The sequence below is a fragment of the Ascaphus truei genome, chromosome 6 (assembly GCF_040206685.1).
Source record: "Ascaphus truei isolate aAscTru1 chromosome 6, aAscTru1.hap1, whole genome shotgun sequence".
In the NCBI taxonomy this organism is placed as follows: Eukaryota; Metazoa; Chordata; class Amphibia; order Anura; family Ascaphidae; genus Ascaphus; species Ascaphus truei.
Window position 1 is genome coordinate 109,934,998 of NC_134488.1, and position 14,535 is coordinate 109,949,532.

Here is a 14,535-nt window from a genome sequence, read left to right on the forward strand (position 1 = left end):
AAAATGTTTCGCTTCCCTTTAAGTTGTATTGTTTACTGCATGTTTAGATGGAATGTTAAAATTGTAACATTTGAAGTGTTTTAGGTAGAGAGAATAACTCTTATTAAATATTTATGTGGATGAACTTCCCTAGGTTACTATAGAGCTGAGACCATTCTGTGTGATCATGGGATTTGCATCCTAAAGATTTCTCCTAATAGGAAAATGGAAGAAAAAAAAAGTCACAAGAATAAAACTTTATATTTTGAGAACTGCTTGTACGTGTCATTTTATCGTAGGTAAAAGTAGAGGATGACACAAGTTCTTCTTTTTTGTGTGTGTGTTTTGCGCTGTGAATGAATTACAAGCTTTTAGTCAGAATGTTCTCTGAAAACTGCAACAACAAAAAAAGTTAGGAAGTGTAGAGGGGTTTCTAAGCACAAGGACCAAACCAATGTGTTGATGAGAACATTTGTTGAGTTTGTCCTTGTCATGCAGTTTAATATTCTTTTGTCCTTGCACGAAGCTGCTTCAATTTTGGAACAGTGGGGGTTTAAACTGCATTTTGTCTTAAGCATAAAAAAAGCGTGCTGTTTTAATCTTTGTCCCTGCTGAGTTTTGTTGCAGGTTGGTTGCCTTTTTGTATTAACACTGCAATGGAAAATAGAAAGGGTACAGAAGTAAGTAATACCTCTGAATCTTTTTAATAACACCTGGTAAACAAGGATGACATTCACTCTCACAGAGCATATTATAATAGAGAAGATTATTCTTTAAAAATTACATTACATTTCCATTACAGTTTTCTTAGCTTCTTAATGTAGTTATAAAAATTAAAGCAGCAAATATTCATTTATGTTTTACTCTGTAAGACACTTTGACCTCTGGTTCCACTACTGTTTGATCCCATTCTAACTACATGATTAGATCCTACATGATTATATCCTGAGTGGGTAATATGGACGGCCACTGGTAACATCTTTTCTAGTGGCCCAATCGAGAATGTCAGTACAACACGTGATATGTGTTTTATTGTGTTGGGGCGGTGTTATCGCCTCAGGCCCTACAAAGTAGGGTAGAATTAGGATCTCTCAGAGGTCAGATCGGAGAAGGCTGTGTCCCGAGAGACCCAGGTATAGGTTAAATAACAAAACATTGTATTAGGGAGTTATTGCAGTTTTAAATAGGATGTAGAACTGTTTATTTCTAAAGCTAATAACATATATCCTGGTTCTTAAAATTGCAGCAGAGAGTTGAGAAAGCACATATAGGTTTTTTTTTACAATTGAAATTTGTCCCATCTATTGTTTTGTAGATTGAGGTCATTTTGCAGCATCAGTTGGAGGTTTAGCATATTAGAAGCATTAATACAGATACCTGAGAGTTGGACTACATAATGTATGGCAGCATATCAAACCCTACATTGAGTGACGAAGATTAAATAAACATTGCAACCACAGCCAACCTGTATCTTCTGTTCAGTACTCGCAGACAAAGTACATTCTCCTGGAGCAGTCATTATCCCACCATTTCCCATCATCGGATGAGACCGAGACACAGTTCTCCAGTATCCCTCCATTTGGCTGGGTCACCAAAGGGTCTTTGTACCAGTTGAAGAAAGAAACGCGATGCCCATTTTCATATAAGTACATCCCGTCGGATCGCTGATCATTAATTCCAATCCAGATGGGCCAGTTAAAGGGATAGAATGAATCGTGAATATACTGCGCTAGTGCCGCATACTCTTGCTGATCTATAGGCATAGCCAGATTCCCCCCTCGGGTGTGGCAGAGCTGTTGTGCTGTAGCATAGTTTTCAAAGTGCTGAAAAATTAGATAGCACTTTCTGGTGAGTCTCTTTCCCTTTAAACAACCTAGAAATTAAAATATTAAATATTAATTTAACGGATAAAGGTAACAAAGTAAGGTATACTGCATATGTCCCTATGTATAATTGAAGGCTGCTAATTTAAGCCCATATTGCAGCCAGAAATAGATTTATGGTGAATGTGTAGAATATTTTAATGATGTGCAAATAAGAAATTCACTGGAAAAACAACAGCCTAACATGTGTTTCTGTTGCATAGAGACATAGAATTTGATGAGATAAGAACCAATTGGACGACCATGTCGGCCTATTTTCTTATCTGTTGTAAAACCTCAGTCCCTATTTGATCCTTGGCTTTCTTTTGTATTTAGGATGGCCTTACGTCTTTCCCAAGCATGTTTAAATCCCCTTACTGTATTAGCCTGTAGCACGTCTGTTGGGAGGCTATTCCACATATCTACCACTCTGTAAAGAAGTACCGCCTCACATTTCCCCTTAGCCTGCCAAGCTGCCGCTTCAGACAGTGACCTCTTGTTCTAGTACTACTCCTCTTCTGAATATGCTTCCCTCTTGTACATTACTTAGTTGAATTCCTTTGTGTAGCTTAAAGTTTTTATCATATCCCACCTCTCCATTCTATCCTCTTGTGACTCTAAAATGTACATATTACGGACCTGTAGTCTTTCCTGATAAGCCTTACGCTGTAGATAGTGCACCCTCTTAGTAGATTTTTTTTTTTTTTTTGCACAATCTCTAATTTATTTATGTCTTCCCAGAGATATGGTCTCCAGAATTGAACACATTATTCTCGGTGCGGTCTCACCAATGATCTATAAAGTGGCATCACCACCATATTTCTGCTACTAAAACTCTCCCTATACTACCTAACATCCTGTTGGCTTTCCTCACTGCTTTGTTACATTGCTCGTCTACTTTTAACCCAGCTGTAATAATGACTCCCAGTTCCCTTTCTTCTATAGCAGTTGACATTGCAGTGCCATTAATCCTATACTCTGCAATGAGAGTTTTGTGACCGAAGTGCATTATTTTGCACTTTTTGGTATTAAATTGTAGTTGCCACGCCATTTTTGGCAGTCCTACCTTCAATCTGTCCAATCTGTCTTTGATTCCTTCGATTCATTTCGGAGACTGTAGCAATGGTGTCTTCTGCATCATTGACTTTGGTCCGTATCTTGGAAAGGCTTTGAGAAATCTGGATCATTTTAACATCCATGCCATGAAACTGGACGTTGAGACGATGGATTGCAGATTCTATAGCACTTAGCCTGGAGACTGGATAGATAAACATTGGATCTTGTGAAGCTTAAACTCACCAAGAATATTTTTACCTGCTAAGGACCATGCTCCCTAACCAACTATTACATCCCAAATGATTGTATTTCTTGCTTTGTCTTCCATGGAAAATATAAGTTCACCTTTCCTTTTGAACCCTGCTATTCAAGTGACTGCACTGCTGTACTAGCACAAGATAGATGGCTGAAGCAGCAACTGTACTTCATTAATTGTGTCTCCATCCCTAAGCACTTAATGCCTTTCAGCACTCCTCATTCTCTGCTACGTTTGACATATAATGGACGACGATTGGTATCCAGGTGTCTATATTCTCTTAATTCTTTGACTACATCGCCAAGCAGTGCATAGGTTTTTGGCTATAGCCTGTTCTACTCTGCGTTTGTCTATTGGAGCTCCCTGTTTTAGGCAATTTATCATTATTACAACTTCATTTTTTTTAAAAAATACAGCTGCTCCTCATTGCATTTTCAAACTTAAGCCTATCGTTCTTTGTATCTTTACAGACGTACAACCAGACCCTAACGCTTGTCAGGATCATTAATTCTTGTATCCCCTTTCATCACTTTAAGATCCTTAATATCTTGACAATCTCAGGCTAGCTTGAAGTATACTGTGTTAGTGTGTGAGAGCTGAAACTGCAGACTCTAAAGTGTGAGTGTGGGTGTGTGTGTGTGTTCCTTTTTATTTAAAACAAGAACTGTATGTGAGAAACACGCTGGTGATGCACGCCTTCCTCATTCAGAAGACTAAACTTCTATAATCCCAATTTGATATGTATATTTCTAAGCATGCTTTGTTTTTATTTTTACCATTTGATAAATATTTAATTTGAAATATGGGACATTGCACGGGCGCTGTACATATATTCTTAGCCATTTGCTTTAGTTTACTATTTTTAAGAAAATTGTCATTTTATTTATGGAGAAATATTGCTATAAAAACGTAAAATTGGCAGATTTGTAAAAAAAACAAAGAAACAAAAACAACCACTGCATAATAAACTGTAACTAATTGCCACTTTGGATCTGCTGTTGTAGTACTTTCTTCGCTATATATATCCATCCAAAAAAAAGGTATGCACGGTGTGTTCTGTGTTTTAATTATCTGTAACCCTCCCTGCCCGGCTTCCTGGGGAGATTACATGGGTGTGGGTTGTATGCTCCGGGTGCTGGATTCTGGCGGCTGGGCGATATAATAATGGGCGCCAGAAACTTTTATAGCACAACTGTCATTTATTCGTGCCCCTTCAAACACAGGAACCGGTCTTCCATATATTGACACGTTACACTATTTTACATCAGCGCATACATGAATCTGGTTCTTCCATCTGTGCCCACTCTTATCACTTAAATGGAGGTACATATCTTATCCTATTGGGTCCTGTATACGTAACCCAATATCTTTAGCCATTATGGTAACTGCCACTTCCGCTTCAGCCCGAGAGGAATGTCCATGCAGATCCGCGGTTAGAGCAGATCCACCAGCATCCAGGACTCATTACTGAGGCCGCTCTGGCGCATGACATTTCATAATTAGCACTTTTCTTGGACTCCCTTAGTCTTCTCTAGGGATCCTAACTGACAAGGTTACTGTCCCGAACATAACAAAGTTGGAGGGCCCGGTCTATTCTATTATTTTAAGAATGTGGGTGCCTACTCTCCCCGAGGCTCCTCTCCTCATGGCCTCCTAGATTTAGAACCTACAGTAACTGTCCAGAACAGCCCCATCTCCTTAAATAACCCTGCGTGACTTCTGAATCCCCATAGCAACCCAGGGTGGGGCCAAGCCTGCACTAACACTGTTAGTAACCCTTTAGGGGGGGTGGGCAGGGTTACATAACTTCGCAGCAACTTCCTCCATACACCCGCAAAACTATTAAGCATATGATTAAAATCTATGCTTTTGTAGGGGTTACAGAGCTATGGGTTTTCACTTATTACTCCTGTGATATCTATTTATATTGCTTCATAGAACTAGACCTTTAGGGGCGTATTCCATATCTCTTTTTAGGGAAATTCGCCATTGAAAGGAATGAAATTAAGAATAAGCCCTAATCTAGCACACGGGGACTTTCAGGAGGCATGCATTTCAAGACGGCACCTTAAACCTGCACCTCCTCATCTGACCGTTTCATCATTGGCTGACCTCCATCTCGAGCCACAGGAGGGTCATCATTTCTATCCCAGAGAACAGGTCCGGGAAAGAGCTCTCTCAAAAGATATGTATTACCAACCACAGCTCTTCCCCGGCAGTACATTACTATGTTTGATTGCAGCCTACCATGCGGCAGCGATCTCTGTTCTACTGACGTGGCTCGCTTAGAAAACTCAATACTTACATTTCCTCTATTGAATTCCTGTTCCTGAGCGATATGATGCTACAAATGAGAACAGAACCTGTGCTCTGGGGAGTGGAAACAGTTATTCTGCTCAGCAAGTGGCCAGAAAAGTGCTGGCAAGTCTAGTACAGTCTACGGTATCCCCCATGCGGTCCTCTGTTCAAAAGAGCTGCTTGCTGGAATCAATAGCTCTGCTTCTCACCAACTAGCCCAGGAGTGTTCAACTCCAGTCCTCAAGCCCCCCCAACCAGTCAGGTTTTCAGGATATCCCTGCTACAGCACAGGTGGCTCAATCAGAGGCTCAGAGGCTCCGCACTAGAGGCCCAGGCATGAATCAGACGCATGAAAAATGCATTTACAGGCAACTTCATTACCTAAGCCAGTGATTCCCAACCAGGGCTCCGCGGAGCAGTCCCAGGGGTTCCGCCTGGCCGCCCGCACTCACTGCTGCCCTTGGCTCTCCCCCCTCCTCTGCCCCCTCCTCTGCCCCCTCCTCTCTCCTCCCTCCTAGGAGCGCGCGTGCAGTCCTCGCTGCCTCCTGCCTGTGAGCTGAGAGGGGAGGGTGATCTGTGCTGTCGGCTTCTTCTCTAACTTTTCATGTGAGCTACAGGAGGAGGGGGGAGGATAGGGGGAGAGATGCTGCTTCTTCTGCTCAACGTTGCTTGTGTGAGAGAGTGTGTGTGTGTTAGACTGTGTGTGTGAGACAGACTGTGAGTGTGTGTGTGTCAGACAGTGTGTGTGTGTGTGTGACAGATAGTGTGTGTGTGTGTGTTTGTGTGAGAGAGGGGGAGGAGAGGGGGAGAGGAGAGGATGGGGAGGGGAGCGAGGGCGAGAGGAAGGGGAGCAGAGGGGGATAGGAGAGAGGAGGGGGAGAGGAGAGAGAAGGAGGAACAGAGGTAGAAGGAGAAAGGAAGAAGAGAGAAGGAGGGGGAGAGGAGAGAGAATGAGGGAGGGGGAGAGGAGAGGGGGAGAGGGAGAGGAGACAGGAGGGATATGAGAGAAGGGGGAGAGGAGAGAGGGGGGGAGGAGAGAGAGGGGGTAAGGAGAGAGAAGGAGGGAGAGGAGAGGAGAGAGAAGGAGGGAGAAATGAGAAGGAGGGAGAGAGAGGAGAGAAGGGGGGGAGGAGAGGGGATAGATGAGAGAGGAGGGAGATCTAGTGGAGAGCGGTCGAGGGAGTAAGGAAGAGGAGGGAGAAGGAGGGAGAGGGGGAAAGGAGAGAGAATGAGAGGAGGAGAGGGAGAGGTAGAGGGAGAAAGGAAGAGGAGAGAGAAGAAGAGGAGAGAGAAGGAGGGAGAGGAGAGAAGGGGGGAGGAGAGGGGGTGAGGATGAGAGAGGACAGGAGAGAAGGAGGGAGAGAGGTAGAGGAGAGAGAAGTAGGGAGAAAGGAAGAGGATAGAAGGAGGGGGAGAGGAAAGAGAAGGAGGGAGAAGGAAAGAGAGAAGGAGGGAGAAAGGTAGAGGAGAGAGGGGGCGAGAGATCGATTGATCAGTGGGGGATGATGTGAGATGCAGGGGAGGGGGTGATGTGAGATGCAGGGTGGGGGATGATGTGAGATGCAGGGGGGGTGATGTTTAAAACAATATCATTACAAAATATATACACATTGTTTATTCAAAAGTATGAGTTAATTATTATTTATTACCCCCACTGCTTTACACGTCTATTTTGTAATTTACCCCTGTCGAACATTTGTCATCCAGATAAGGGTTCCCCGTGATTTTACAAAATACTTAAAGGGTTCCTCCAAACAAACAAGGTTGAGAATCACTGACCTAAGCGGCTAACCACTAAGGCAATGAAGGGGTTAACGACCAGTGCCCGGTTTATTTGGGTTGCGGGGGTGGGTGAAGGTGGTATTTGGCCCTTGGTGGGTGTTTAGGCTTTGCGGGGGGGAGGGGGTGTTTGCAGGTGGAGTTACCCCCTTCGTTTCCTAAGGTAATGAAGTGGTTAACCCACCCGGTAGATATAAACACCCACCAAGGGCTAAATACCAACTTCACCCATCCTCGCTACACAAAATAGACATTAAAAAACACAACAACCCTAATTCCCACCTTCTCTACCCCCAACAACACATGCAGTAGAGTAATGGGCACAATTACTATAATCCAGAGATGGATAATAGCTCATTTGCCCATTTTTAAATCAAACATTAGCCAGCCAGCAGAAATAAAGTAAATAAAACTTCTACTTACCCCTGCTATCATGAAGAGCATCCTCATCACCATTCTCCAGGTCCTTGTCCTCCGTCGGCAGCAAGAGATTACAAAACCGCAAACGAATAAAAATTATGTTATACTAAAATACTATTATACAATTAATGAAACAGCTAACCAACAAAACAAATCAAGAAATCAAACTGCTAACCAGTCCAAAAATGTACTAAAAACAAGCCATCCAAATGCTAAACAATTTAATGAAAACAATAAACAGAAATAGAAAAAATAACTATCAATTGTAAACAAGCATTTGCCAAAAAATGCATTGCCTGTCACTGTATTTATCTGTACCCTAAAGGGGCCCAGATTAATACATTGGCAGTCAATGGGCAATGAAAAACATAAAAATAAATAAATACAATAAAAAAACCCGAAAAAAGACAATTACATACATTCAATATTTATCTTACCTTTAGAAGTCTTCACCCTCCGAATCCAGGCATATCAGGAAGCTCTCGACCCGCTACGTCATCCACTGCAATCCGACTCCATCCTCCTTGAAGATCAACATCAGGTAAAAAAAAAATCTTCTTTCATCTTCTTTCTCCTTCTTCTATCTTCACCTGTCATTCTTTTCTTCTGATCTTTAATCTTCTTTTCTTTCAATCCAAATCCCATTGTAAATCAGAAACGGATGTTGACTCATCGACATCTTCATCTAACATGACACGGAACCGGCCCTATATAGGGCCTGTGACATCACATTTTAGGGCCAAGTGCTACAGCTCCAATCCAATTGGACGCTGTATCATGTAAACGGGTTTTTTTTTTTTTTTTTTTTTAAGGAAGTGATGTCATCTCCAAGGGAGGAACGTCACATCCTTAAAACCACATGGCTCATATCACATGATATTACAGCCAATGGGATTGAAGACAATACAATTGGATCCTGTACCATGTGATGTTTTCCATTAGTTAAAAAAGATGTGATATGGTTAGAGTGTTTTTTATTAGCGTTATAAAACTAGAAAATATGGGAAATTATGTGAACCGGGCTGTGTCAGAAGTGACGGCGTCTTAAGGATAGCACCTCTAGCGAAGAGGTCAAGGACGTTTGTTGGTCACTAACAAAATATTGGTACAAATTTGTTCAGCTGATGACTTTGAGTTGATAAAATGGTGATAATTGTCCATCTGAAAATTGTTCACAGTCAACAAAGTAAAAACTGGCACACCGGCGTAGATTGTCATTTTACAACTAGGGTTGTCAGGTGGCTTCTCCAAAAATACTGGACACAATGGTGCGCCGTGTTCGAGACACATACACACCCCTCCCACCTCTCACTGCTCCATGCTGTTTCCTCCTCTCCTTGGCCCCACCGCCAGGCTCCTGCTTGTCTACATTACCTGGCAGCAGCCTATCAGGATGGAGGAAGCTGCCCAACCCCCTAGCAACAGCCTTCTCTTTCCCTGCTCAGGGAATTCCAGCGGCCCCCCAAGCCAGTCAGGTCACTATGTCCAGAGAGATAATACCGGTATACACATACATGTCCAGAGAGGTAATACCGGTATACACATAGATGTCCAGAGAGATAATACCGGTATACACATACATGTCCAGAGAGGTAATACCGGTATACACATACATGTCCAGAGAGGTAATACCGGTATACACATAGATGTCCAGAGAGATAATACCGGTATACACATACATGTCCAGAGAGGTAATACCGTATACACATACATGTCCAGAAAGATAATACCGGTATACACATACATGTCCAGAGAGGTAATACCGGTATACACATACATGTCCAGAGAGATAATACCGGTATACACATACATGTCCAGAGAGGTAATACCGGTATACACATACATGTCCAGAGAGGTAATACCGGTATACACATACATGTCCAGTATTACCGCTAATTTTTTACTGTTCCAAATACAAGACAGTCCTGTTCAATGCTGGACACCTGGCAACCCTATAAACTGGTTAACAAGCTAACTGAAACCAAAGACAACCCCTTTCAATCAGCAAAACCTTGGGATAACTGGAGTTATATTCCAGTAATAAAGCTGCTGGAGTCATTTTTTTACTGGAAAAAAAAATTATTTTGTGGGAGCAAAGTCCCTTTTAAGACTGTAGTGAAATAATGGCTGTGACTTGTTTCATTGGTTAATTGATACAATCTGACAAATGTAAATATTTTATGCTTAGTAAAACTTTTGATGTCTCCATGTAACTAAATGCTTTTTTTATTTTTTTTATTTTAAATATACAATCTCTCCCAAATCTACTTTGTGGTAAGATTGCAAACACTTGTTAATCTATCCTTAGTTTTTTTTTTACTCTGTGTATAGTAACTATGCTAGAAAAAGTAGCCTTGACAGTTAGGATCCCTAGGGAAATAGATGAATAACAAGTACTAAATTAGAATGTCACAGACTCAAAGAAAACAGAAACATGAATTTTTCACATAAAATAAATAAGCAAAAAAAAAGGTGATTTAAAATTTTCTAAGAAAAACTTTATGCATGGGTGTCTTTTAGGAGCCATAGGAGGTTATTCATGAAACTGTTGTCGGGAGTTTCCATGGGATAGTACAGTATAGCCGTTTAATTAATAACCCCCAAAGAATCTATTCTTAATCTTCCCGATTTGTATTCGCAGCACGGAGATCAAGAATCTACATTTAAAACACAGAATTCCAAGCAAAATAGTGAAAAACCAAAAGCCTGCTGTTTTTCTTTTTTTTTTTTTTCCTGCTTAGCCCGAGAATACGAGATGTTTGAAAGGGAAAATAGTGAGAAGTCTGTTTTATCTTCTCTTGCTGCTGTCATGAAAATGACTCCAGAGTCTAAACTGTGGTTTGTGGTGTATTCTCAGAGCCAATATAACCTAGTTTTGCTAGGAAAGCGAGTTACTCACCACTCCACTCTTGTGTGAGCGTTTGTTATGTCTACGTTGGCTAGCAAATGTGCTCTATAATAATGGTTGTTTGTTCTTGTCTAGCGCTGCTAGTTTTACGTAGCGCTTTACAGAAACATTTTGCAGGCGCAGGTCCCTGCCCCAATGAGCTTACAATCTATGTTTTTTGGTGCCTTAGGCACAGGGAGATAAAGTGACTTGCCACAAGGAGCCGACACCGAGAATTGAAGCAGGTTTGAAGCTGTTTCAAACTCAGTGCCAGTCAGTGTCTTTACTCACTGAGCCGCTCCTTCTCCCTCTCTGCATAACTTATTTGAACTTATGAGAAGACTGCTTTAGTGGAAATATTGATTTTCGTACTCACAGAGGTAAGAAAAGTTGTCCTCCACAGGTGATGTTGTAGCTGGCTGTGTGGCTGGGACAGTATTTTCAGGTATGTTGTCCTCGTCTTTGTCTACATCATCATCATCATCATCCTCTTTATCTTCCTGCTCCTCCCCTTTTCCATATCGCGATACAGAAACTATTGTGACGTTAATGATGGATACGTCAGCTCCAGTCTTGGGGGGAAGTAAAGGACCTTTGGGCGGTAGTGCTGTAACCTCTAAGTGCCCTTGGAGGATCTGCAAATAGTAGATTGGGAATAGTGCATGTTACTTTGGCATATTCACCTTTGTTTCCGCTTAACCATTTTACCAAAGCCATTTTCCAATACAATGATGCCCTTAGGCTACGGGTTTAAAGGAGGAAAAGGGACATTTACACAATATTCAGGTTTCATGTAGTTAATAAATAGTTTGCCTAAAGTAGATAAAAGATGTACTATCAAGTTGTACAAAAAATATAAAAACCAGCAAGTTGAAGTACCAGCGTCAGAATTAATTTAGGATTTTCACATCAAATGACTGCGTCTGTCTTCCGGCAGCACAGAGATCTGGAAGAAAGTGAAGCGATCTGTTGTGCAATTTTTTTTCTCAGATACTAGCAGGCATATTGGATGGGCATTTTACATTGAGAAAGACTCAAAGTAAAGTATTTCATTGAAAATAATAAGGAAAATATTTCACTATTTGTAAAAAAAAAAAAAAAATAGATAGAGATATATAGATAGATAATTGAATTCTTCTTGTCCAGTTCGGATTAACACGTTGAAATGACTGTACACGGTTAGAGCTCTTTGTAGTACAACAAACAACTTTTCTCCAATGCTCTGCCCTTTCCTGCATGTTGATAATCTTTATTGGCGTGCAACATATTAAAGATATACTCCTTCCGTGCGTGTTCTGCGACCCCTGGGGTGCGGGGGGGGGGGGGGGGGGGTCGGGGGAGGATCTGCAAATAACAGTTTTAGAAAAACACTGGCAGCTGAAACTCACCTCTTCCAGGTCAGCGTGTTTCTCAGCTGCAGGATGGGGTTCTGCCCCAGACTTTACCTTCGCAGCTCGCTCTGTCTTTTCCTTCTCTGCCAGGCTTCTGGAAATTTGCCTCGTGCATAACAGCAAGAAGAAAATACCTCCCCAGAACATTGTTTCAGGAGAAGAATGGGGCCAAATCCACCAGTACAAGCAAAGCAATAAGGGCGTCCAGCACTTAACCCAAGTGTGTTTAGTTCCCCTTTTCTTCTTTTCCCTCTCCCCTATTCCTCAGAAGTACACTCCCTTTGTTCCTTCTGTAGAATTCCTCTCATGAAGTCCCTCTTAAATACAGGAAATGTCAAGTTTTTTTTTTTCTCCAAGCATTTGCTGTGCCAATGCCAGAAGGGAATGCATGGACCAATAAACACAGGCTTGGCAGTGGGGGAGAGGAAAGGATGAAGGTGGGCTGGGTGGAGGAGGTGCGGTGGTCATGTGTGGGGACTTTAAATGCGCAGTACCACTTAGGGCCAAAGTGAGCATGTGGCAGGGAGATTTGTAATGGGGACTGATGAGGCTAATATAACGGTAATGCTTTAAAAAGATTGATTTTTGTAAATAAATAAAAATACCACTTTCACATGTTTCAGACTGGTCTGCAACCCTGCTTTCTCCCATCATCTCTTGGCATACAATTAGGGTGGCCAGGTAGCTTCCCCAAAAATACTGGACATAATGGTAAAAGGTGCGACACGCTTGACACACACACAGACCTCTCACGTCTCTCTGCTCCATGCTGTTTCCTCCTCTCCTTGGCTCTATCCCCAGGCTCCTGGCACCTCCTGCTGATTGATTGCTGCATTACCCAGCACAGCAATCAGGATGAAGGAAGCTGCTCAGCCCCCTCGCAGCAGCCCTGCTCTCTCCCTGCTTAGGGAAATCCCCCGGCCCCCCCAAGCCGGTCAGGTCATTATGTCCAGAGAAGTAATACCGGACACATACATGTCCAGTATTACCTCTATCTTTTTTACTGGACAGAGTGTCGAAATACAGGACAGTCCGGTTCAATACTGGACACCTGGCAACCCTACATACAGTGCTTCCACTGCAGCAAGGGATTCTGGGTAATGACATGCAAATGAGCACACAGTGACAGTGTTTTGTAAATTGAATATTTTGACATAATGAACCTATTGAACATATCACTACTATTAGTTCCCGTTGGTCCAGCATGGGGCTGCCCTTGTAATATACATATTAACATAAACCAGACTATGGTGTAAAGCAGATGTGCGTTTTTTTTTTCACATTCAACTAAACTAATATCTGTAATAGAGAGAACCCCATGTCGTGATCAGGTTCAACCCTTTTACTTTTATCTACAGAACTAAATATGCTTACGCTTAAAGTCATAGTGAGTATGACTCTATAATCTATGGAGTTTCTAGTAGAAGAGAATCCCCCAAAAGTATTGCTTCTCTTCCAATAATTGTAACTGCGACTTACTTTTGCCTCAACTAATGTTCATGAAATCAGCACACTAATGAGTAAACCATCTCTGGGGAAGAGACTTCCAAGACCAGGGGGGGGCCAACTCCAGTCCTCAAGGGCCACCAACAGGTCAGATTTTAAGGATATCCCTGCTTCAGGTGACTCAATCAGTGGCTCAGTCTTCGAAAACCTGACCTGTCGGTGGCCCTTGAGAACTGGAGTCAGCAACACTGGCCCAAGACTCTCGGGAGACTCTCACCAAGAGGAGAGTCTAGGAGAGTCGGTAATTATTACTGCAGGTTAGAGTGCAGCAGTGGCAGAAGGAACTCGCAGGAGTGTGTGACTATAATACTCATAACATTTATACAGTGCAGCTCTCTCCCACCCGCACACACACAAAATGCTGCTGCAAGAGGAGTTTCTCTCGAAGGGAAATAAATAATGAGGTTTCAAGCCTGGAGTCGCTGACTGTGAGAAACAAACTGTCTGCTATGGACAAACAAGATCATTAATGAACGTCAGGAGAGGGGGAGTGTTCGTACGTACGTACACGATGTAAATCGAATGCTTGTTGCCAATGTTAGCCAGGCCAGCTAATGTGATGATGAGTGCATATTATCGAAAAAGAATGGCTTACCTTTAAATTGAGTTAGAAAATGCCTCTCGTTTCAGTGTACGAAGATGCTTTGTTCAAGGTTTTGCTCTGCTATGAAGGAGTGGTTCAATGGAAAATAGGATTATTTGATATAGATATGATGAGCCTGTTATCATTTTTTTATTTGTTTGGCGACACAATATAATCGCTCAGAGCTGGAATAAACCTATTTTCCTAACTGACATTTTCCTAACTGACATGAAAGATACTGTGTGTACTATTATTTATTGCAATGTCTGTATATGTCCCTAGGAGGATGTGTCGCCTTTTAAACCCTTTCATTGACACACATACCCACTGCATACCTCTTAACGAATTTATCAGCAACCTCCTAAAAGCAAATGGAACCATAGAGGCCAACATTTGAAAGCTTCTTTTAATGGGTTTTTGGGATGAAAATGAATGCAGATAAGGGAATTATTTGGGGGGAAACGGCAGAAAAATCATACACTTTTCAGATAAAAATCCCACAAGTCGGCAAGTGGAAT

At 42.0% G+C, this 14,535-nt stretch overlaps 1 protein-coding gene across 2 annotated transcripts; it reads right to left on the reverse strand.

Moving 5' to 3' along the window:
• Positions 1–221: 221 nt before the first annotated feature.
• On the reverse strand, positions 222–12,313 carry CLEC11A (C-type lectin domain containing 11A). 2 transcript variants are annotated; one of them, XM_075605768.1, is made up of 5 exons: positions 11,926–12,313; positions 10,914–11,172; positions 2,908–3,099; positions 1,445–1,852; positions 222–630 (listed from the first exon to the last, which is right to left on the reverse strand). In XM_075605768.1, the coding sequence occupies exons 1-4, from the start codon at positions 12,073–12,075 to the stop codon at positions 1,458–1,460; spliced, it is 996 nt and encodes a 331-aa protein (XP_075461883.1). In that variant the 5' UTR covers positions 12,076–12,313; the 3' UTR covers positions 222–630; positions 1,445–1,457. The 2 variants fall into 2 exon arrangements, with proteins under 2 accessions (XP_075461883.1, XP_075461882.1); XM_075605767.1 differs by lacking the exon at positions 222–630 and having other exon boundaries at positions 648–1,852; positions 11,926–12,311.
• Between the last annotated feature and the right edge of the window lie 2,222 nt (positions 12,314–14,535).

Coding starts and splice junctions, on each gene's coding strand:
- CLEC11A (XM_075605768.1), bottom strand. CDS start 12,075: ATGTTCTGGGGAGGTATTTTCTTCTTGCTGTTATGCACGAGGCAAATT. Junction 3,100..10,913: donor GGACAACTTTTCTTACCTCT/GTGAGTACGAAA, acceptor TTATCTATCCAG/TCTCCAGGCTAAGTGCTATA. Junction 1,853..2,907: donor ACAGATTGGACAGATTGAAG/GTAGGACTGCCA, acceptor TTTAATTTCTAG/GTTGTTTAAAGGGAAAGAGA.